We start from the raw sequence: 24,638 nt of genomic DNA on the forward strand, positions 1-24,638 counted from the left end.
CTATAACTATCTATACTCAAGTGACCTTAGAACTTTAATTAAATGGTGCATAATATTAATTCAAATTAGCCACATTATCATTTTGTCTTTCTCATCTTCCCTATCAAATTAATCAAATAATACTATCATAATCTTGGATTGCATGTCGGTTAATGGTGAACAAGCATTTATATAATCAAATAACCAAATAAATACCTCTCGAAATAACCTTTTGAGAAGGTCATACAATTGTTGAACCAACAACTTCTCGTATATTTTGTAAATGCATCCTCATCTGTATTATCAAACCACAGGCCAACTTATTGCTTTACACAAAACACTTCCCAAAAACAAAGGCAAAGGGTTGTGTATGCAGCTGACTCCTACTTTCGATGCCCTGATGATGCCATAAGAACAACAACAACCACAATAAACATAGAAAACATACTTACTAGCAATATATATGTTCTTCTTGATGATTTTCTGTATTCTCCAAACAAAAGAATTCCCCAGAAAGTGCTTACTAGTGGAAGTGCCTGCCAATCATCACCCCAAAAAAGTCTATATTAGTATGTGATGCACATTTTGGTTCAGTTGAAATTTTGCACAAACAAGTTTATCCAACAAAAGAGAAGTTTGGAATCAAGACAAAAAAATATATTTGAACCAACCTAAACAGCATCTGCTACAGCATACCCTGCAGCTTGGCCTCCCATGAATTGGAGACCATTGCCAAACCCGCAGAGCAAACCGGCCATTAAGGCCCAGCCTCTGCCATTCTATTCATTCATATAAGCCTTGAATAATGATTTGGGTTAGTCCAACACAGGGTAGTAAAGGAATGTGATGTTGAGGATTATAGCAAGGACAAAAAAAGATATTGAGAAGTAAAAGAATGCAGTGTAAACAACCAAGTGAGGAACCCCGTCTTTCAATGTATGCCATTGATCATTTGTTGCCAAGTTGAATGCTGGTGAGAATAGAGAAAAGCGAACACCAGCAAAGAAACATATGGACAGTCCAATGAGAGTGATTTTCTCAAACACCTGTAGCAAGAGTTATAATTATTAATTGTGATAGAGAATCTGAGATGTTTGGATTTGAATGTCAGGTGATGAACCTCCAAATATTGTTGTGTAGTATTTTTGCAACACAAGATTATCATTTTTCATCTAAATGTGAGAATTTTAATTGATTTTCCATACTAAAAATTATTGCCTCTTACAGTGCCATATATAGTGGTACAACTAGTTTTCTGCTCATTCTCATTATCCTTAAGTGAACCATCAAACAAAACAATTTAAGTAAAAATTGCATCACTCAACAAGCTCGATGATTTTCTTTTTAGAAATGAATAAAAACCAGATGATTCTTAGATAACCTTAACATTTAATGAACGAAACATACCCTTCTTTAGATGAAAAACCTTCAAGCTTTTCTTTATTATCAGTTGCATTAGATGAGTGGACAGCACAAGCAAGGCAAACTACAACCAAGAAGCAGCCAATGCCATGGAAAAGGATCTCAGCTCTATTAATTCTATCGTCTAAAAAGTAATTCAAGGTTGTTCCTGTCACCATTAAAGATCGTAACAGAAGCAAAAAATTCAGTATCTATAAGAGCAACACAGACAAACATCAACATTTAGAAATGGTCAGAGAGAGAGAACGAAAGAAAGGACCTATAACAACTGTTATGCTTGCAGTGATCACTTCTGTGACTGACAAGCCAACAAAAGCCCAAGCATACCGAGTTGGGAGATTTCCAAGGCTAAGTACCACCCCTCCTGCCATTACAAACATCACAGAAGGCCAATTATCCTGCACCAATCACCCTAACATGAATCAAAACCAAATACATACAATACAATACAACTCCATTATGGCAAACAGATGAAATTTTGATTATGTTGTGTTCCTTATCACTGGTCTCTCAAACAGCACCACATTCATCAGAGAGAATAGAGAATGAATGAACTAAACTTTATCCAAATATATGCAAGTGTTGAATATTTGTGATTCAACACTTGTAATGAGCTAAAAAATACAATCAATACTGAACTAATCATGAGAAGGAGCAGCCAAAAGAATTATAAAAAAAAGAGGGAAAACAAAAAACAATGGATTCTAGACACGTCTCGTAATAATTAGACATTTTTATTAAACTTCATGGAGACAAGACTATCACAATAAAATTGTCTAGCAATATTTTTATCTCATTTTCTTATCATTACCAATATAATAAAATATAAGCTTTTGTAACTATTCTCTCCAAAAGCACCACATTCTTTTCATGTTCTTCAGTATTATTTAAAATAACAAAAAACAAATAGTAAAATATTTTAAAGAGTTAGTTCTAACTTTTAGCTTATAGCTTCTATAACCTCTGCTAAATTGATTTTCAGCTCTATTAAGGTAAAAAAAAAAAAAGAGGAACAGAAGCTTCTGTTTTGGAGGTAATCTCTGAAAATTACAGAGGCCAAAAAAATATGACAGAAGCCTTTGGCATGCCTTATTAATCAATGGTGGTCATTATCGAGATGGTATCATCATAGGAAGGAGCACCATCACACTGTACTACATGGTATTATCAGCATTCCTTTGTGATTAAATAATAGCATTTCACACTTCCAAACATGCCCCCTGTGTGATCGCTGCCATCACACACACATAAGAGTACTTAAGAGAAAATGAATTGGATAAAATAATCTCTGTAAATCTACCAGAGATATGAGACTTTATTATTTATAGTTGAATAGTACAAAGATATAAAGAGAGGGAAAAAGGAGCTGGAAACCAAGAAGTGATTAACAGAAAACTAACCACACTAATCAACTAACTATAGCTGAACCTATATTACAGTTAGAGCTAACTAACTACATGTGCTAAAACTTAAGCCCAAGCAAAACAAGAAAAACCACCCATTTTGTTGGGATATTTAAGCCATAGCAAACAATCAAAGTGACTCCTGACTTAAAGGGTGGTGATAAACCATTTTGCAGACAGAGATCATCCTATGCCTATGACGATTCTCTTTCACTATCAAATGGTCGGGCTACCGATTCTTTGATGTCATTGTCGAATCCAATGGTGCTTGTTCAGCAATGACAATGGTCATGGAGGGACCTGTAGTGGGGGACTTCCTAAACTAAAGTGATAACTTAACACTAACTTAACTTAACATACAAGGTCAAATCAGAGAACACAAACAAACAAAAAAATCAAGAACAACACCATAAGAGGGCAATCTTTTTCAATAATCAAATTGTTCAAGTCTGAAACCACAAAGATAAATATTTTAAAAAATGAAAATGGGAAAGGAGTTCAAATCCATTACAGTTGTACAGGGGCAAATATATCTAGCATTTTATCTTAAGTTATAGAATATATGTACCTTTATGCATGAGTTTTATAATTGAGTGTTTACCGAGTTTTTCGGAAACGAATACAAATAAAATAATAAAAAGATAAGAACTGTAGAAGTGCAGAAATATAAATAGACAAATAGGTTTTTTACGTGGTTCAGGCGTTAACGAGCCCTAGTCCACGAGTCGATGTTATTATACTTGTAGAGAATTACAGTAAAATGGCTGGTGTACAAGAACCTCACAAACTCACAGTGTTTCTCTCGAGTTCTCTAGAAGAAGACGAAGCTAGAGAGATTTTGGCAGAGTTCTTCCTATGTCATCTCTTCTTTTTTTTCTCTCCTATTGCAAAATGAGGAGGTCTTTATAGCTAGAGTTTTGGATTAGGGTTTTACTCTGCCCCCATGAGTCTTAATTACACCAGCCATAAATAGGGGATACAATTACCGTAGTCTCCTGGCTACCAGGTTCTATGTGGGTATATTTACATGAAAGTATGGGGAATGTAAAAAGGCAGCTGTCTTTTCCAGGCTGTCAGCGGAACAGTAGGCGAGAAGGTACTTTTAGGCGTGCTGGGATGTGTGCGGCCTCGACCTGTCGGGCGTGTCAGGCGGGATCCTGTGTCAGGTGAGTATCATTCCAACTATGCCTCCTCCATGACTTGACCGCTTGGTCTTCTTCCGTGCGAGGCACGGAACTGTATCCGCGAAGATACAGAGTATTTGTCTATTTATATTTCTGCACTTCTACAGTTCTTATCTTTTTATTATTTTATTTGTATTCGTTTCCGAAAAACTCGGTAAACATTTTGGTGCTTTCATTGAGAGCTGTAGGGAGTTGTTAGTCAGCTCTTTTTCTGCGTACTGAAAAGATGGTGACTACGAGAAAATCCGCGGTTGACAAGAATGCTAGGGTCAACCCCGATACTATGATGGAAGATGCGGTACAAAACGAACCCTCGGCAGCCCAGACCGAAGGAGAAAGTACCCACGACTCGGACTACCAAGGTGAAGACCCGACATCCCGCCAGGATCGGGTCAGTACTGAAGATACGACATACTTAGAAAACGAAGAAGAGTATGTCCGAGACAGTTACTACAAAGACGGCTACTACTACGAGAAGGATCCAGAACTGGTCCAAGTAGCCAAAGAACTGGTGGCCACTAAGGCCAAGCTCGCTGAGCAGGAGCGCGTCTCCGGAAAAATGCAGCGCATGATGGAGCGCCTCCAAAGTAAGTTCGGAGATCTAGGCGACTCGGACGAGGACGCCTCTGTTTTAGGTGGTGCTGATGCCACCATGCCGGATCCCGCCGCTGCTGGACCATCCAAAGCCGCCCCTAACAAGGGCAAAGAAAAAGTTGGGGAGCCTGTGCGCACTAACGCCCCTGCACCTCCTAAAGGCGTGAATCAACAGGCCGATTGCCCCCCCCCCCTCGCGCGCAGAAGGCCTCTGGCGCTTCTAAGCCCAGACGTCCTTCAGCCCCAAGGGGGCACTCTGTGCCTAAAGGGCCTGGTGCTAAGGCACCCAGGCCTAGGGGAAGGAACAACCGCCCCAGTGATTCCATCAACCAGGACGGTCGGGCTGCGGACACGCACTCCGAAGATTGCTGGTCCACGGTGGACCTAAGGAAAAGATTGGAGGCCAAGTACAAAAAGGCCAAAGGAGAAAAGGCCCGGCCTCGCGGAGATGACCTGCGAAATCATCTCAACGACAAGCTCCGGGGACGTGACCTCCCGGAGAGCGATACAAAGAGGCTCGAGGAACAGATCGCTGCCTTGACCAAGCTGGTCCGGAAGCAAAGTGGGGCCCTGTCAGACTCTGAGGAAGAAGACCCGGAACCATGAATTCGGAGGATCGCGGAAACGCCCCTCCCGGAGAACTTCAAAATGCCTCACATAGAATTATATGAGGGGAGGACAGACCAGCGCACCCATCTAGCTAAATACAACAAGATGATGCAAGTGGCGCGCGTCAGTGAGGATGCCAAATGCATGTGCTTCTCACTCACCCTTACCAAGTCCGCGGAAGACTGGTGGAAAAAATTAGCTCCCGGATCCATCCACAGTTGGAAGGAGCTACAGTCTGCATTCAGGAGGCAGTTCATTGCTGCCCGGGACCACGACATGGAGGTTGGTTCCTTAACCAACATCAAGCAGCTACCCAATGAGAGCCTCAAAGCTTTCATTCAAAGAATGATGGAAGCTGCTGCTAAGACCAAGGTCAGCGATGACATGAAGCTGATCGCCCTTCAATCGGGGCTTGCCGTCGGCTCCCTGCTATGGGGAGAAATGCAAAGGAGGCGAGCAGAAACTCTGTCCAAATTCATATCAAAAGCTCAAGGAATCATCAACCTTGAAGATGCCTACCAACAGGCCTTTGGAGTTCCCCCAGCTCCGACGACCTCCGTGACTGCACCGAGCTTTGCTTTGCAAGCTCCCGTGCCAGCCCTCACGCTTCCAGGAGCCCAGGTCACTCCAAGCGTGTATGGACCTTCCGCGTCTGCTCAGACGCCGAGTCAAACCCATTTCTCTGGGTACGGAGCTGTACCAACCGGATGTAGTATCGCTCCCAGCCTGTCGCAACCGCAAGCGGAAGGCCCAGAACAAAATCTGAGCCAATCGCGGAATAAACGAGGCGGAAGAAACTCCAACCGGGGGGACCATTCAAAGAAACCCCGGAAGAACTATGAGCCCAAGTTCACGGAGTACACCAGTTTGATAGACTCGCGAGAGAACGTCTATCGGGCGACCTGTAATATGGCCAACTACCGGAAGCCCCCGAAAGTGTCTCACGGAGGAAGGCGTCCGCGAGACTCCAATAAGAGGTGTGAGTTCCACGGAGACGTGGGGCACACCACAAACGAATGCCTTCAGCTGAAGGATGAGATCGAGTCCCTGGCAAGAACGGGACACCTCGGTCAATGGGTGAGGATACCCATAATCTATCCCGGACAGGGAGTAGTTCACGGAGCTGCGTACTCTCCGGGACAGAGGGGGACCGCTAGCGCTCCTGGAGCCGGTCACCCCCAAGCTCCTGGATCTCAGTTCCCAGCACTTCCTGCTCCGACCTCTCCGGCACCCATTGCCATGTTGACTCCAGGACCCAGAAAACCTTATCCGCCTAGCCTTGCTCCGCCACCCGTTGACGGACACGTGGTCACCATTTCCGGAGGACCGCACCTTGCCGGAAGCTCCCGCAACTCCCAGAAAAGGTACTTGAGGGAGTTAGAACACACCGGGGAGATGTGCGCCTTGGTTCAGTCACCTGCTCAGCGTCCCCGATTGATGGATCTTCCCATCACCTTCACGGAAGATGACGCCCGACATGTGCATTTCCCCCACAACGATCCCCTCGTCGTGGAAGCCCAGATCGCCAATAAGAAGGTGTCACAGATCCTAGTCGATAATGGAAGCTCCGTCAACATCCTCTTCAAAGCTGCCTTCCACGCGATCGGATTAACCGAGACAGATCTGATCCCATGCCCCATCCAGCTTCAGTGGTTCAATGGGGATGCACTCATGCCCTTAGGAAAAATTCAACTTCCAGTCACCCTCAGAGGAGACAGCGACGCTTGTGCCTTCAAGCACTGCACATTCGTGGTGGTCGACTGCCCCACGGCGTATAATGCCATCCTAGGCCGATCGGTCCTAATCGATGTTGGGGCCATAACCTCGATACGCCACTTATGCTTGAAGTTTCCATGCGACAACGGGCGCATCAGCACTCTCCGGGGAGACCAACGAAGTGCACGAAGCTGTTATAACGTCTCCGTCCGATCCGTCTACACGGTCCAGGAGGCGATTGTTGCCACACCTTTGGCAGAGGATTTACCAGAGACTGGGGGTGCCCAAGGGGCATACGTTGATGAACTCGACCCTAGAGTGGGGGTCGAGAGGGCGATAGAGCCGATGGAGAAAGTCGAAGAGGTGATCCTCAACTTGGAAGATCCCACCAAAGTCATTCAGGTGGGGAAAAACCTTCCATCGGCCATTCGAGAAAAGATCGTGGCCACTGTGAAGAATAATCAGGATATCCTGGCATGGTGCCACGCTGATATGACGGGGATTAATCCTAATGTTGCGTGCCACACACTCAACATAGACCCATCTGCAACTCCAGTTCGCCAAAAGAGGAGGCCGTTAGACCCAGTAAGGGCCGAAGCAGTCAAAGCTGAAGTGGACAAGCTGATGTCCATAGGCTTTCTCCAGGAGTCACTCTATCCCGTGTGGTTGGCCAACCCGGTTCTGGTCCCAAAACCCGATGGATCCTGGAGAATGTGTATTGACTTCACGGACCTGAACAAAGCCTGCCCAAAAGACTGTTTCCCTCTTCCTCGAATCGATCAGATGGTAGACGCTACTTCCGGGTATGAACTCTTATCCTTCATGGATGCATACTCCGGATACAACCAGATCAAGATGCATGTCGCGGACCAGGTACACACCAGCTTCCTCACGGACAAGGGTGTCTACTGTTACGTGGTCATGCCATTCAGTTTGAAGAATGCTGGGGCGACATACCAGCGTCTAGTAAACAAGATGTTCAAGGATCAGCTGGGGAGGAACATGGAGGTGTATGTAGACGATATGTTGGTGAAATCCAAGACCTCCGGGGACCACAGTGACGACCTTGAGGAGGCTTTCGCCGTGATCCGAAAGTACGGAATGAAACTGAATCTGAAGAAATGTACTTTCGGGGTCTCGTCTGGGAAGTTCCTCGGTTTCATTGTCAGCTCCCGCGGAGTGGAGGCCAACCCTGAGAAAATTAAAGCGTTCATAGATATGCCTTCTCCCTGAAAGCATAAGGATGTCCAAAGCGTTACCGGAAGGATAGCTGCTCTCAGCCGCTTCGTATCTAAGGCCACTGACAAATGTGTCCCCTTCTTCAATGTGTTGCGAGGAAACAAGAGGTTCGAGTGGACCCCCGAATGCGAAGCAGCCTTCCAACACCTCAAGGAACATCTAACTCGAGCTCCCATTCTATCCAAACCTGTCGAAGGAGAGGCGTTGTTCTTGTACTTAGCTGTGACAAAGCATGCCGTAAGTGCCACTCTCGTCCGGGAAGACGGCCATCTCCAACTCCCTGTGTATTATGTGAGCAAGAGGTTACTGGACGCCGAGTCCAGATATACAATGATCGAAAAACTCTCCCTCTGCTTGCTAATCGCTTCGCGGAAGCTAAGGCCCTATTTCCAAGCGCACACCATTAGAGTACTCACCAACCACCCTCTCCGGCAAGTCCTGCAGAAGCCTGAGTCTTCTGGCAGATTACTTAAATGGGCCATGGAACTGAGCCAGTTTGACATCCACTACCAGCCACGTGTTTCCATAAAAGGTCAAGCTCTCGCGAACTTTATTGTGGAATGCTCAGGAATGAATGACCTCCCGGAAGATCCTGTCCCGGAACTTCCCACATGGAAAGTCTATGTAGACGGAGCCTCAAATGAAAAAGGAGCTGGAGCAGGGGTTATCCTAATTTCTCCCCAAGGACATCAGCTCCAGAGCGCCATCCATTTCGCGTTCCCAGCATCCAACAACGAGGCAGAACACAAAGCCATGCTAGCTGGATTACAACTGGCCAGAGAAGTCGGAGCCCAAAAAATCGAAGTATACAGCGACTCCCTACTTGTGGTAAACCAAATATCCGGAGAATACCAGACGAAAGGCGAAAAAATGGTTGCTTACGTGTCTCTCTCCCGCGGCCTCCTGTAGCATTTCAAAGGCTACCAAATCCGCCAGGTCCCCCGGGACCAGAATTCACTCGCGGACACACTGGCCAAGCTTGCAACAGACCCGGAGATTGAACAATATGGCCTAGTGCCCATCGGGCACTTAGAAGCACCTAGTACTGAGACACAGAGGGTAAATGCCATCATCGACCATTCCCATTCCTGGATAGGACCCATCCTCAGATTTCTCACCACCAGAGAGCTCCCCACTGATAAAGCTGACGCAAGAAAGCTCCAATATCAAGCTCCCAGATACGTGGTTATGGATGGAAAGCTTTACCGCAGGGGGTTGTCCATACCCTTCCTTTGGAGTGTTGCCGGAACCGAAATCAGCACCATCATCCATGAGATTCACGGAGGCTACTGTGGCAACCATACCTCCGGGCTGAGCCTCTCCAAAAAGAACCTTCGTCAAGGATACTTCTGGCCCACCATGAAGAAGGATTGTGTGGATTATGTCAGAAAATGTGAGCAGTGCCAGAGGTACGCCAAGGTTCTGCGAGCGCCGCCTACAGAAATTACCTTAATGACCAGCCCCTGGCCGTTCGCCGTTTGGGGCATTGACCTAGTAGGTTCCCTTCCAACTAGAAAGGGTGGAGTGAAGTATGCCATAGTCGCGGTAGACTACTTCACCAAATGGGCTGAAGCTGAACCTATGAACACGATCACGTCTAAGAAAGCACTGGACTTTGTCATCAAGATTATAGTGTGTCGTTTTAGGCTTCCACATAAAATTGTGTCCGACAACGGGAAGCAATTTGATAGTGAACATTTCACAAACTTCTGTGCTTCGCATGGAATCATCAAAAGCTTTTCCGCAGTCGCCAGACCTCAAGCCAATGGGCAAGTGGAGGCAGTGAACAAAATTTTAAAGACCACGTTGAAGAAAAAACTCCAAGCATGCAAGGCTCACTAGCCGGAAGAGCTCCCACGAGTACTTTGGGCCTATCGCACAACAGAGAGAACTTCGACAGGGCACACACCTTACTCCATGACCTTCGGTTGCGAGGCCGTCATCCGAGTAGAAACTATGATCACCTCTCACAGGCAGGACACCTACGACCCTACCCAGAACCACGCCCTTCTCCAGGAGTCCCTGGACATGATCGAAGAGCTCCAGGAGCAGTAACAGGTTCAACTCAAAATGTACCAAGGCAAGATAGCCCGACACTTCAACTCAAGAGTCAAGAGCCGTACATTCGAAGTTGGGGACCTTGTCCTACGGAGAGTATTTCCTGCAACGCAGGATCCGGGAGTGGGAGTCCTCGGACCCAACTAGGAAGGCCCCTATGAAGTCCAAGAAAAAGTGGGCCATGGGACGTATCACTTAAAGAGACTCGACGGATCTAAAGTCCCGCGCGCCTGGAACGCGGAGCACCTCCACCGTTACTATCATTAAGCCCCGGACTATCTAGTCGAAAGTCCTTGGTGGACGTAGCAAAAATGTAAAATATGGAGATAGTCCTCCCAGCTGTAAAACACATGCCTAACAGGCTAATTTAATAAAACACGGAGAGTTTCACTCCGCTTTTACTGCATTTTTTATCCCTTTGTTCCAAGCTGCGTTTTAACAAGTGACCACGCGGTCCGGAGACGTCCGGACCCCACGCTCACTTGGGGGGGTATACATGGCTAAGGCATAGCCATAAGCCCCTTGAACAAAACATAAAGCATTGTGTTTGAAATTTTTAAAATTGATTAAGCTTAGGTTGATTTGTTGCCATGAACATATTTGCATTACGTGTCATGTGTGCATTATGTGGTTATGTGAAAATTGCCATGAAAATATCTGCCATTATGCATCATGAAAATTATCTCCTGTGTAGCCCAGCGATGAACAAGACTGGAGGTTGGGGCACATTCAGAGAGCCATGCCGAAACACCCCCAACTTCCTGACAAGTCCTTCGCAGAATACTACGCGTCCACTGAAAGCTTTGCTTCGCAAGCTTCAGCTCCGGGTCTCATAAAGTAATGCATGACAAGATCCGCGACTGCTGAGAGCTTTACTTCGCAAGCTCCAGCTCCGGGTCCCGCAAGGCGAAAGATGGCAAGATCCGCGACCGCTGAAAGCTTTGCTTCGCAGGCTTTAGCTCCGGGTCTCACAAAAAAAAATGCATGGCGAGCTACTCGACCACTGCAAACTTCGCTTCGCAAGCTTCAGCTCTGGGAGCAAATATAATCGATCCCCCAATTACAGCAGGCCTTGCTTCGCAAAGCCCCTGCTCCAGGATTGCACATGGTAGGCGTGACGATTTCCTCGACCGCAACGAACTTTGCCTCGTAAGGCTTCATGCCAAGTCCCTGAAGTCGGCCACCGTGAGGTCCGCAACGACAGTTAGTTTTGCTTCGCAAAGATCTAGCCCTAAGTCTAGCAACGCGCACCAAAAGAACTCCCGTTCCGGCACCATCCCGCGGAATCGTATTAAGTGTTGGCCTCGTAAGCTTTGTAAAGATCACGATGGGAAGATGCAACGGGTCTCCTTAGCCATCCCAGCGAACGGTATAACTACAAGTCCCGGGATTGGCTATTTACCTTAGGAAAGCTGAGTACGATGAAAGAGGGAGTCTGGTCGTTGGAACCAGGAACCCTCCGTAACCTAGAAACTACGTGGGAAAAGACATAAGCCGTTGGAGCTTTAAGTTAGAAATGCATAGGTTCTGGCCGTTGGAACCTAAACCTCATGCGCCCCTACAGCAATTTCTATCGTATAAAAGTCTCTACCCTAAGCACAAAATTAAACAAGGAACTCAGCAGGAAAGGAAAGAAGAAGTCTACAATTATGACAATGAAGGCCCTGCGGACCGGACATCTGTAATTCCCGCAATTAAAAAAAAAAGAGTACAGGGAGCTTCGCCCCAAAGGAAAATAAAGAAAAAAAAAATTATTATTACACAAAGAATAAGACCCCTTCAAGCACTGGGGGTGGCAGCGGCTTCCACGACCGGGGTCTCGGAGATAGCGATTTCAACTGGGGCTGGCGGAGTCAGCTCATTGGAAGATGGAACGTCATCAATGGCAAGTTCAGAGGTCCCCGCCTCTTCGGGATCTTCTGCCTCAGGGACTCCAGCAGGCTCGTCGATGTTATAAGTCTGGACGTACACCTCTGGGCTTTGATCCCACGCCTGTATCTTTTCCCTCATGGCGGCAGCGTCCTCTCCCAGGTAGCCTACTACCTCCGGGTTTATTTTCCAAAGTTGGTGCATGAGGACCACGCGAGATAGATTAATCATTTTATTCAGCACCACCTCGGCATCTTCCTTCTCCTTCAAGTGCTCTGCCTCAGAGGTCGCCAGCTTTGCCTCCGCGACAGCCAATTGAGCCCTCAGTTTTTCCAGCTCGGCCTTGGATGCATCCCGCTCTCCCTTAAGGGAATCAATCTCCTTGCGTTGCACCTTATTTTTATCCAGCAAGGATTGCTTCTCAGTCACATGTCCCCTAATAGTGAATTACAAAGCTCCAATCTGTTTATCCTTCTCAGCGAGTCCCAACTCCTGCATAGACGCGAGATCCTTGCTCCTCTTGTGATCTTGCTCCTCCTCGTACAGATTATTCTAAAGAATGGCGTATTCCTCGTTCTGCTTAAGGAGGAGATTGTTTTTCAATTGCAAGCGGGCATCCAGGGTGTCCTTCTCCCCCCTGGCCTGGGATAGCTCTTCCTGGAGCTTGGAGTTCTTGGCCTTCAAGTCATCCGACCGCTACTTGAACTCATTCTCCGCGCTGGCCCGGTACTCTTGATATTTGGCAAGATATTTCTTGTCCGCCTCTTCTTCAGCCGTGCGCCGGGCCTGGTTAATCTTCTCCACAGCCTCCCCCTTTATGCTCTCGACCTGTTGAGTCAGTTTCTGCTTCTCCGCCTCCAAGGCCTGGCGAGCCACCTGGCTCTCCTCCAGCTGAACCAGAACTGCACCCACCTCCCGGAACGAGCGTTCCGCGATGAGAGAGGCCTGCGAGGAAAGACAACAGAATGAGTTAAGCAGAACCAAATGTACTAAGACAATTGATCTCAGAACATAACAACTGACAGCTTACCCCAGAAAGTTGCTGCTTTACGGCATGTGTCAGCAACAGCGGGTCCTTACTGCTACTGATGGCCCATTTCTCAGAATTGAGCTCGCACAAGCTCAGGGCCATGTCCTCCATCATCTCCGCTCCGAACGGCGCCAATGCACGTCCGAGCCTAGGCACCAGCCTCTTCTCCAAGGCTGGGCCATCCAAAACCGCTCCAGCCGGGTGAAGGGATCTCACCCCCTCTGCCAGCTCAGCTCTCTTCACGGTAGACAGGTTGTCTGCCCTTCCCTGAGTAACAGCCTTCTCGGCCTCCAACCGCCTCTTCAAAAAATTATCAGCCCATCTTACACCCTCCAGGAGGGCAGCGGGGAAACGGGTTGGTTTCTGAGGGAAGTGGAACTTCAGGCCAGGCTGAGGAAGGCTTGTTTGTTGAGAAAGTGGAAGAGAAGAAGAAGAAGGAGACCCCGAAAGGGTGGACTCCCTTTGGACTGGAGGAGGAAGTAGATGGGGTATTAGGGACGGTAGCGAAGACACTACCGCCCCGGTTTGTTGTTGCTGCTGATGTTGCTGTTGCTTTTGCTGCTGCTGTGGCTGTGTAGATTGTCTTTGTGGTTGTTGTTGTTGTTGCTGTTGCTTTTGCTGTTGGAGTTGTGTTTGCTGCTGGGTGGTGGTAGTCTGGTGGGGACTGCGTGCAGCCCGGAGGTCTCCATCACCTCCGGGAGAAGAATGTCTAAGGCGTTTCTTCTTTTTGCCCTCAGCCTCTCCTCCGGGGCGCTTGCTCACCCCGGCCTTCTTCGCGGGGAACACAAGACCTTCCCCATCGCTGCTACTGCTCGAGACCACCATGTTCTCGGAAGGCCCCTTGACAGGAGGCTTCTCCACCACGGGCATGATTGACCTCTCCACCACCGGAGACCCTTGCGCCTCGCCACTTGTCTTCTTGGGTGTGGCAGATTTACCTCCCCTACCAGCTCCGGCCTTTCGTCTTTTCCCCTTGGATGGGTCTTGGCTGGTGGCGGCCTTCTTGATAAGTGAGGTAGATCTCCCCAACATCTTTGCTTCAGGATGTTCTGTAAGAAATGTACGAAGCAAGGTTAACCAATCGGCAAGTAATGTGAAAAAAGATAAGCAAAAAACAAAACAAGCAACAACATAAGACACAAACAAGTCCACCAGCAGGGAACAAGAAACAAAAAAGAAAAAAGTTTGAAAGGGACGACCATGCACGAGAAACGTGGATGGCCTTCCCCGAGCAAAACAAGACACCGCTTCCTGCTCCAGGAAGCTCCCGTACTCCTTGAAGTCTGGGAATGACATGCTGAGGGAAGAAGGATCAACAATGGTGACACCTTCTGGCAGACTACCGTCACTCAAACACCCGAGGAGCTCATCTACCCTATCGCAATATCTGTCAAAGGGTATCCTACGCGGATCTAGCCTAAGGAAGCGGGGATCGAACCCCACCTGAGAAGTCCGGGAAACCTCAGACAGGCTGGGGGTGTGGATCAATCGAAAACTAGTCTTATCTCTCCCGGAGGTACCAGCTCCCGGAGTCCCTTCATTGGGATAAGCTGCAGCGTGGCGAGCCTCGATTTCTTCTTCCTCCGACTGGGGGTCAGGGAACCTCTCCTCCCAACTGGGGGATAAATTATTCTCGTCCTGGGCCACCTGGCAGATCACCTTGGATAGCTTCAGGGCAATCTGCTCCCGGACGTCAGCTGACACCTGACTTTGCCCCCTGCCACTCACTGGCTCAATATTTTGGAAAGAGGCAAGTAGCCTATACTCCCTCAAAGATTTAGTGGTCACAAGTCCTTCCACCTTCAGCTCTTCCTCCGAGAGCCCCTCGTAGAAGTTTGACCTCCTTATCATCTCCGCACAGCGAGGTGTCCGCGGGACGGCTTCTGTAAAATCCAAACGCGAGTGTTAGAGATCCTCCCGAAAGGCAAACCAAACGTAAAGAAACAAAGTTAAAAAAGAGAGGAAGGAGCACTTACCAGGGACTTTGAAGTCCAAAGATAGAGCTGACACCCTCTTCAATGGGAAGCCAGTCGTCAAGAACCAGTACTCCCGGAGATCTGGAACCCTCGCGGTATGACATGTGGGGCACATCACGTCCGGATACCTCTCCAGCCTATAAAACCCCACTTTGTCTGCATGACCTCTCATGGGCTGAGACTTCAGCCCATAGAAGTATAGCACCTCCTCTGGGGTAGGGGCCTCCAGGTTCCTGGACTTGCAAAAGATATACCACCCCGCTAGAAGCTTGTAGCTGGGGGGAATCAACTGGAAGGGAGCAATCCCCGCCTTCACGCAGAAGTTGGCAAAATAACTTCTTAGGGGCAAGTGTGCCCCACACACTATGTGTGCCCAACTCTAGGCACCAAAACCCTCGTGACTCTGACTGGCAGACTCACCCAGCACCGACAGGCGGTGCCACATCAGGCCTGGGATGTTCTTCAGACCTGCCTCTGAGGAATACAGCTCCAACATGCCGTAGTTCCTAAGCAGGTTCGGCTTCTGGTCCATCTCCCAGATGGAACTGTTGATAGTCGGTGGGCTAGCCGAGGCCACCTTAGTTTTTGCTTTCCCCTTTGCGCCGGCAACAGGGGAACCTTGCTCCTGGGCAGATTCAGCCTCTACCACAGCGATGACTTGTTCCTTTGAGGTGCTCGTCACTGAGCAAAAGAAACAAAGAAGAAAACACTCCAAGCAGTCAGCACCCTTGCCATACCCTAACGGTATTAAAGGCGTCGGAGAGACCCTCCCCGAAAACTGCTTGGAGAGGCTCCCACCGAGCTTGCCGAGGGGCTGGCACCATGCCACCCGGAGGACAGCAAGGAACCAGATTCAAACTTCGAGCCTAAGCCCGCCGAGAGAAGTGTTTTCCCAGGGGAAGACACCCTAAAGGCGTTCACGCTTATGCCCTAAAATAACAAACCAGAATTACACAAGCAGACGAGAAACAACTTTCCAAAAGCAAATCGTCAAAGCATGCAAAGAAATGACTTATTGACTCGCATCAGTCACATGCCTATCGAAGCCCTATTCACGCATGCATAAAGATGACACCGGCTAAAAACTCAACCCTAACAACTACCAACAATCTGAGGTTTAGAAGGAAAAAGCAAAGTAAAAATACTTACTGGTATTCGAGTAGTTGAAGATTGATGGAGTAACCGGGTCACTACACCGCACGAACGCGTGAAGTAAAGGCTGCAAAGACAAGCAATGATTCAAACCTAGAACTTTGGCGATCAAACCTACTGCCTAATCGAAAGAAAAGTTTCTGGATTCCTTACCAAAAGAAGTGGCGAATTCGAAGGAAAGGAAGCTTGGAAGCTTGAGAGTTCGAAGATTTGGGAATCTGAGAATCTGAAAGCTCGAGAATTTGAAAGCGTAAAGAGGAAGAAAGGTCAGTTCCCTCGTTTTTATAGCAAGAACAAAATCGTTTCGAATTCCACAAATGGACGGTCCTGATCTTCCCATACCGCATGCATCAAATCCAACGGTTGGGGATGAAGCGCCGGTCCCATTTAAGACTCCTCGGATGGGAATAAAGTATTTATTTCCCATCGTTATACCATCTCGGGCCCAGTGCACCATTAAATACCGTCAAATCACTACTCAGACGCCTGACGCACGTACACTCAGCCAGTCTCCTCACGCACAGGTCTTGGTCACAGAGCCATTCCCTGCATGACGCGTGGCCCTTGCCACACTTGAGTACTTGAGTTCAAACAGAAGAAATTTCCTTTTTTTTGTACTGACACTCAGGAGGGAAAAAGGAACCCTTCCAGGAACGCAGGAGGTGACCCCTCGCCTAATCTAGAGACCAGAACACTCGGAGGACTATACAAGCTCCCGGACCTCTCAAGCCCCGTGACCTTGGGGGGTAAATGTTATCCAGATTTCCGGATAGCGTTTAGATGGATAGCCTCGGGGAACCAGAATTATCAAAGTCTTTCACGATAGGAGACCAGAGCTCGCGGATGGACAGAAAGGCTCCGCCTCTCCCGTTTAGTGTCCAGCATACTCTTTCCAGCAATCGCGACCGAGAAGGGATATCCTTCGGGGAAGGTCCTTCCAGGAGAAGCTCTTCGGGTTATCTTCGCGGATACAGTTCCGTGCCTCGCACGGAAGAAGACCAAGCGGTCGAGTCATGGAGGAGGCATAGTTGGAATGATACTCACCTGACACAGGATCCCGCCTGACACGCCCGACAGGTCTTCTTCCGTGCGAGGCACGAAACTGTATCCGTGAAGATAACCCGAAGAGCTTTTCCTAGAAGGACCTTCCCCGAAGGATATCCCTTCGGGATTCCGGGAGAATTGACGAGCTTCTGGGTCGCGATTGCTGGAAAGAGTATGCTGGACACTAAACGGGAGAGGCGGAGCCTTTCTGTCCATCCACGAGCTCTGGTCTCCTATCGTGAAAGACTTTGATAATTCTTGTTCCCCGAGGCTATCCATCTAAACGCTATCCGGAAATCTGGATAACATTGAGGCCCTGTTATTTGTTGTATAAGAGAATATTTTTGTTGCTAGGCATATATTGCTTCACTTCATATACTTTGCTATATTATTATTTACATTTTATCATAATTTTTTTTGACAAAGGTCACATGGCCTTTTATTATACTGTAAGTATGACAAAAATATGAATTTTCACTTATTCCACTACAATTTATCAATTCAACTTTTGTCATCATCTTTGAATTACACTATTTAACTTCTTCACTTTACATTTTTTTAAAGAGAGTATTTATTCGGCCCTCAAACAATAGAATTAGAATCTCATTTTGGCCTCAAGACCTTCAAATGTATGGTTTTACTACCAGAGACCAAAAATTTTTTTGTCAACAATAAAATAAGGGGCTAAAACATTATTAGAATGGTAAAATGAGACACTTGAAAGTCAAAAGGGCCAAATTTAGAATGTTAGTGCATAAAAAAACAAAGGCAATGGAGACCCGGGTATATCCACAATAGCGAAAAACCACAGCCAACAGCAGATCATAAAAAGTTCTGTAATGCTATTTTTTAATGCAAAACGAATGTCTATAGTATACACTTTTAAAGTCTAGGTATGCAGTATGCACCTTACAATTGAATTATTTGCTAATCCATGAACAATTTAAAAAAGTTAATTGAAGTTTGCCTGAGAACTAATGAGACAAGATAAGGGGAAAAACTAAATAAATAAATTCAATACCTTCCAGGAGTTCACGAAGTGGGGTTGGGGCCGATTTTTTTCTGGGTGCGATGGAGCTCTCGATGTAGGAGTTTTCTTGGAGACACACTCGTGTTTGAGCTTTCAATTGTGAAGTTGTAGCCAACTAAGTTGCTTCATATTATCCAAAACAAAATAAAATTAATTAATATTAGTATCCATGTTAGCTTATTCATTAAATGAAAAGAAGAGTAGCAACAAAACTAGTAAACTACTAACCTATGGAAGTAAACAAAAGTATTAATGATACAATAAGAAATATTACTGACTATCCCAATTGAAAACAGAACATAGAAATTTCAAGGTAAACCCAAATCAATTAACAGCAAAACCCACATACAAATATCCAAAATAAAACAGAAGCTACAACAAAAGAGCCCTAAAATACCAAAGATATAAGAATAAACTGAAAAGAAAGACTACCAGAACTGGTAGCTTCATCTTTTGGTTCGAGAGCGTCAGAGGCCAAAGGTGAAGAAACTCGGCGTATTTATGAGCTCCCTCGTTTGTCTTGTCAAGCTGCAAGACCAAAGGTCGCCTCGTCATGATCCCTGCAGATTTTCCAATCCAAATTCCATTATATATCCTTGCTAAAACAAAATAGTAAATAAGAAGAAAAAAGATACAAGAAAATTAAACGATAAAAATAGTAAATTAGAAAAAAAAACAAATACCTCACAAAATTGTTCTTTCTTCAGCTGGGATTAAATAAAGAGCATGGCCATGTATTTATATAGACTTTCTACTATCACTCTATAAAACAGAGCATAATTTGAGTAAGTTGATTGAAAAGAGCAAAAGATATACAACAATTAAACCTACCCATTTGAACCATATTACATATAACTAATGTTAAAACTTACCAAACTAGAGAAATCAAACTTAAATCCTTATTACACATAACTACATAATGGTAGAACTTAAGTTTATTGCAGTATTTCTTGATACTAGATATGATAATCAATTAGTGAACCTTAATCAGTAACATCAGCTGCAAAAATAGCTTAAGAAAAACTTGTTAAGAGCTTACAAAGAGATTCGAAATGTGGTCTTTCATTGTATCAAATAAGCAGCATTATCCTTTTCCACAAATATTCAAATAAGTAGCTATATTTTAGGCACAACTTTAGGACATTCATAAACAAAACGAATCAGATTGGCATGGAATACTTGAATGTTTAACATGTCTTTATAAATTATAGTATACTTTATAATAATACTTTTTCGGTATTATATAAAGTAGTTTACATAATACAATTTTATACTTATAAGTTAAAAGAAAAAAAAAATACAATACCACAAACACTAGTTGATAATTAATACCTTGGCCAAGCTTAAACTTGAAAGGAATCCTCTATAATGGCTGGAATTGAACTTAGTCCCATTAAGCAAAGTTTCAGTGTAATGAGGCGCTACACTAGCAGAAGGGGACATAAGTTAACTTTATAAATCCTTGTCAAGCTTCAACATCATAATAATGATGTTTTAAACAACATCATAGACTTGGCAAATTTTTTGCACAACTGAAAAGAATCAATGAATATAAAACCATAGAACCAGTTTCCATTGTACATACTTAGAACTTAGAAGGATAAATTTAATATGACATGACATTTATACAATTAACCAAAGATTAATAGTGATGGCCAGTCTCCACCTAGTGACCATGTAAAAGATACAAATCTGAAAACATAATACATACCACGGTTTGCAATTTCTGTATCTCAGCAGCCTGACCAGTGAATCTAGCGAATAGAGTTTCACACTCTTTCACCTGATGCACAAAAGTCATCACAAGCCCAATGATAACATCCAATAATTTCACCACATGAAAAACATGCTCACCTTCCTGTCAAGAATGCTAGAAAGAAATTGCACATCAGCCCTCAAAGAATGAACATCTGAAGCAGTTTCTTTATGTTTTCGCAATTGGTCTTGCATGTTTTCCATTTCCACAGGAAAGGAAGACACCAAGGCTTTAAATTCTGCAATGATTTCTTTTCTTCCTTAAATAATAATTCTTCCATCAGAATTAAAGAATAAAGAGAGGCATTGGCTTGCAATAAAGCTTCAGGTTTCTTCTAACCAGGTTCTCTTGAAGCATCTTCCACCTTTGTTTCAGTCATCTTTCTCTCATCGTACTGCTTCTATATTTCTATCCTAAGATCTGAAATCTTTGAATTCTCAATTGCAGCAGACAAAGGAAATCAATGACATCACTTTTAACACTGAGTTCCCTTTCCTTTAAGACAAGAATATCCTTCTCAGCCTACAATCTCCAATGAAAACATTATTGTTAGCATCAGAATGACTTCTTAGCAAAAAATGGTAGATAAAAGGCATAAATAAACTACCGACCAGTTACAACCTGAAGTTTCTCATACGAAGCCTGATACTCAATAACTTCAGATTTTGATTTTTCTATTTGATCTCTCACTAAGAGGTAGGCTTGGGAAGAGGAAATACATGCTACATTCTTCAATTTGCTCTATCCATTTGTGAGAAGAGTTACAATTAGTGAAATGATATTTTAAAGTAATAAAACCAGCACATACAAAAGACTAGTTATACATTAAATTGACCTGCAAATTAGATAATTGCTGCAATATATGTACTCTCTCTTCATGAAGACCTTTTATTTCTTCAAGCCGGCAAGAAGCTTGATCCTGCAGAGCTCAAATCAGTTAGAATGGATTACCCTCTACGAAAGATTAATTTACAAAGGTAAGTGTTCGAAAGAAAGGTAATTACACTACCATTAATTCTTTAAGAGTAGTCTCCATATCTTGTATATCCTTTACTTTATCTTTGACTTTGTCACTACTAACATGCTTGTTCCCTAAATTTAAGACAAGAAAGCCTGCCACTTTTGCGGCATCTCTCCGAGCTTTGAGAATCGCTAGTTTGCAATTACTCTCTTCTAGTTAAGCAACTCTATTTTGTAACTCCCCTTCATAAAACCAATGCACATAACATTAGCTTCACTAAACATTCAGTTATCCTCCAAGACAATGAAAACTATAAACAACTAAACAAAAATTCTCCATATTTCAGCAAGAGAAAACCAACCCTTCAACTTATTCCATTGTATCCATTTATGAAGAACTTTAAAATACAACAATGTTCACTTGAAATTAGCTTTTGTTTCAAACTTCAGTTACATCAACTTATCAAGTGACCAAAAGATTCCCTAAATTACTATAAATTATGATCATTCGAAAGTTCTAATGTATTACATGAAGGATTTGAAGTTGAGGTTCCTATGAGTACCAATATGGAAGCATATTCATTAAAAAGGAAAAGATAATATACTAATCTGGCACTTCATTTTTAGACCAAGTTACAAATACCAAATTGCTTCTCACAGATTGGCCAACCAACACGAGTGGGTGCTGCCCCAACTTAAAACCAGAGTAGTAATACTTTTCTTCTTTTAGCTGGACAATAACAATGGACTCCTTGGGGCCTATATAAAGTTATCAGAGGTAAGAAAATAAATTTAACTGTTTTTAGTACGAGACTAATGAAGATGTACAAGTTACCTAATGCATTTCCCATGTGTTTAGTGTCTCTAAATCCAATTTTTACAGCAATGCAAAGGATCATGAGAATCCAATTGATCTCTGGAATATATATCTGAACATGAATCTTGTCAGAAGTGTGAACGACCTTGACCCTTGGGAAGCAACCAATCGACTGGCTTTGGTTTATGATAGAAAATGTTCCATTGATGATTGCTTGGCTTCCAACAACTGAAGCAAGAATAGCTACAACAAGAACTGGCCACCTTACGCATTCTACATTCAAAAAAATTTATAGACATCATATCTTTCGTAATGAGTACTTATACCAGTCACTTTTCACAACAGAAGTTTGAAATAATAATATTAAAGAATGAGATGTGAAGTTTAATTTTCTTTAACATCATCTATCGAATGCTAGGAGAATCTGGTGAATCCTAGTTTTAATTTATTTCAACTTGTCAAAGCTGGCCCAACTAGAAATTAAACAACAATACTTCATACAAAAGGGAAGAATGGCCTTTACCAGGAACTAAGACATAAAAACTGATACTATGTTTGGAGTGGTGATGATGTGATAAATAAGCAGCTTCGCCCATGTATGCCAAAATAAGTGCTGGATAAACCAGAAAGGTGAAAGCAATCTGCGGTAGGAAAATACATTGGGAGTTGAAATTTGCTTGTTAGATTAGACATCCACTGAAAATGAGATTAAAACAAGATAAAGTACTGTTATAATGATGTTAAAAGTTACCTGAATGGCCGCATATGAGAAGTGTCCAAGATCAGCAAACATAGCCTCTGAGCCTGCAAAAGCACACGTATTCATTAGTGGCATATAATAACACATAAAAATCTGACAACAGCTTATGTCTTAATAAAGGTCATTCATAACTTATCAAACATGCAAAAAAAAAAAAATTACAAAGAGCTCTGTTTTCTTTCCTAAGAAAAATGACTCAAAATATTATGTGTGTTCTCCTATTTTACCTGTTATGCACAGTAATATTCCACCTAAAGACATTCATCCACTTATCCTTCTCTTCTTCAAGAACTTGAACATGTAATATGGGGAAATAGCTTGAATAAAAAACACAATCCAGACCCAACCCACGATTCCGCAAAAGTGAGACCTCACACAAACCACATTAGATAAGAAAAAAATCCATATTCGATAGAGAAACTTACCAAGTGCGAGCCCTGAACCCAAGTCGTCGTCCACAGCGTGCCGAGGTGAAGAAGAAGAAGAAGAAGCCATCGTCACTATCGGACCCTGTGAAGACCCACTATGCGTCGAGGAGGAGAAGGATTCATCATCACCAAATCTTTTGGTTGTAAGTTAATTGAAAAAACTAAAAAAGTATAATGAATGGAGGTATGGATGGAAAAAAGATGATAAATGGTATAAATTACAAAGAGTAAAAAAACTTGGAGCATCAAATTCTCAGACTTAAATCAATTAAAAATGATTATAGATGATAAAGACTTGTAGAAATGTTCATTAATAAACAATAAGAGAGAATGAGACGTTTGGCAACAGTAGTTTTTAGGCAGCCACCGTTGTGAAGTCCATGATGATTGACGCTTGCCTTGAGTAGACCCATCGCTTATTGGAGTAATTTGGTCTGTCACTGACTGTAAAAGTTTGTTGCTTTGTTTTTGTGCCCTCATTCGGATTTGATTTGGGAACTCTTGTTCCCAAGAAAATGAAGAAATTACAAGAAGAAGAAGAAGAAAAATGTGGTTTCATATTCATGTGCAATGGCTCAACCAAACCCCAATGCTGTCTTTACTGTGTTTTCGGGCTACTCATGGTGCAACAAGAAGTTGTCCTTCAGGATCAAACCGGGTGCCAAGCTTTTTCTTTATGACTTTCGCGCAATAAAGATATATGTTTTAAGACCATTTTAATTTTCAGTTTCAATTTCCCTCTAATTAAATTCACTACCCACCTCTTACACTATAGCACATTATATGTCCCATTTTTTTAACTAGCTTTTATAATACTTTTTCAATAGTCTTATAACCTGTGTTGTGAAAAGTTGTTTTTCTTGTAGGGGTAGCTGCTGAGCTAATTCCCAAATCCTTAGCCTCAAATCAATCTTCAATATCAAGAACCCAAAAACACTTAGAACCTAGCCCAAAACTACAAAATTTATTGACCAAGAATGTAATTCAAGACTTACCTCAATTCTTGATTGAATTCTTTAGCTAACACTTGAGCTAATCTCCAAAGTTCCAACTCAAATCCCTGAGTTTCCAGCCAAATCTCCGTTTGGTTTCAGTGATTTCCTTGAGAGAGAGATAGAAGAGATAGAAGGGTCAGTTGAGGTGTTTCCACTGTTTTCCTTAGTTTTGTCTAATCTGTCCTTAGTAAATTAAATTAATCCCAAAGCTCGGGGTACCAAAAACGTCCCCAAGGGAAAAATGATAAATTTCCCCAGTATTCCCTCCTAAGCTTCCTAACCTCAAATATATCTCTAATTATTTATTTCCATAACCCGATAACCCAAATTACTGTCTAATACCCAAAATACCCCTCGACTCACCCCGAGTCAAGTATTGGGTCCCGTTGTGACTTTCCCGCTAACTTGCTTCCTAGGATCGCCTTAAGCTGCACGCTGCAAATATATCCACATAATAATGTGGTCTTCACAATAATAACATGTAATTACATTCATATCCTCAACATGCTAAATTACTAATATGCCCCTTTAAGCTAAACACGGCCTACATGAATGCTAATACTCGTAGAATTGCATTTCATATATCCATATAATCATATAAGCATTGTTATCACGGA

General features: G+C 43.9%; 1 protein-coding gene, 1 long non-coding RNA gene and 1 pseudogene across 2 annotated transcripts; all 3 read right to left on the reverse strand.

Annotated features, from left to right (window-relative positions):
- Positions 1-284: 284 nt before the first annotated feature.
- LOC133784141 (ureide permease 1-like) lies at positions 285-2,080 on the reverse strand (annotated as a pseudogene).
- A 17,760-nt stretch (positions 2,081-19,840) lies between these two features.
- LOC133784142 (E3 ubiquitin-protein ligase BRE1-like 1) lies at positions 19,841-20,788 on the reverse strand. Its single transcript, XM_062223628.1, has 4 exons — positions 20,683-20,788; positions 20,401-20,583; positions 20,160-20,320; positions 19,841-20,088 (listed from the first exon to the last, which is right to left on the reverse strand). Exons 2-4 carry the CDS (start codon positions 20,438-20,440, stop codon positions 19,972-19,974), a joined length of 318 nt encoding a protein of 105 aa, XP_062079612.1. The 5' UTR covers positions 20,441-20,583; positions 20,683-20,788; the 3' UTR covers positions 19,841-19,971.
- A 1,580-nt stretch (positions 20,789-22,368) lies between these two features.
- On the reverse strand, positions 22,369-23,716 carry LOC133784143 (uncharacterized). The gene is made up of 3 exons (XR_009871154.1): positions 22,826-23,716; positions 22,590-22,642; positions 22,369-22,479 (listed from the first exon to the last, which is right to left on the reverse strand). It is a non-coding gene; the product is annotated as an uncharacterized LOC133784143 (long non-coding RNA).
- Between the last annotated feature and the right edge of the window lie 922 nt (positions 23,717-24,638).

Source organism: Humulus lupulus, chromosome 6 (genome assembly GCF_963169125.1).
Source record: "Humulus lupulus chromosome 6, drHumLupu1.1, whole genome shotgun sequence".
In the NCBI taxonomy this organism is placed as follows: domain Eukaryota; kingdom Viridiplantae; phylum Streptophyta; class Magnoliopsida; order Rosales; family Cannabaceae; genus Humulus; species Humulus lupulus.

Bases quoted from the DNA above. Each gene is read 5' to 3' on its own strand.
- LOC133784142 (XM_062223628.1), bottom strand. From the start codon at position 20,440: ATGACTGAAACAAAGGTGGAAGATGCTTCAAGAGAACCTG. The intron at 20,321-20,400 runs GTTAGAAGAAAC...TTATTATTTAAG, and splicing joins AGATGCTTCAAGAGAACCTG to GAAGAAAAGAAATCATTGCA. The intron at 20,089-20,159 runs GTGAGCATGTTT...TTTGTGCATCAG, and splicing joins CTAGCATTCTTGACAGGAAG to GTGAAAGAGTGTGAAACTCT.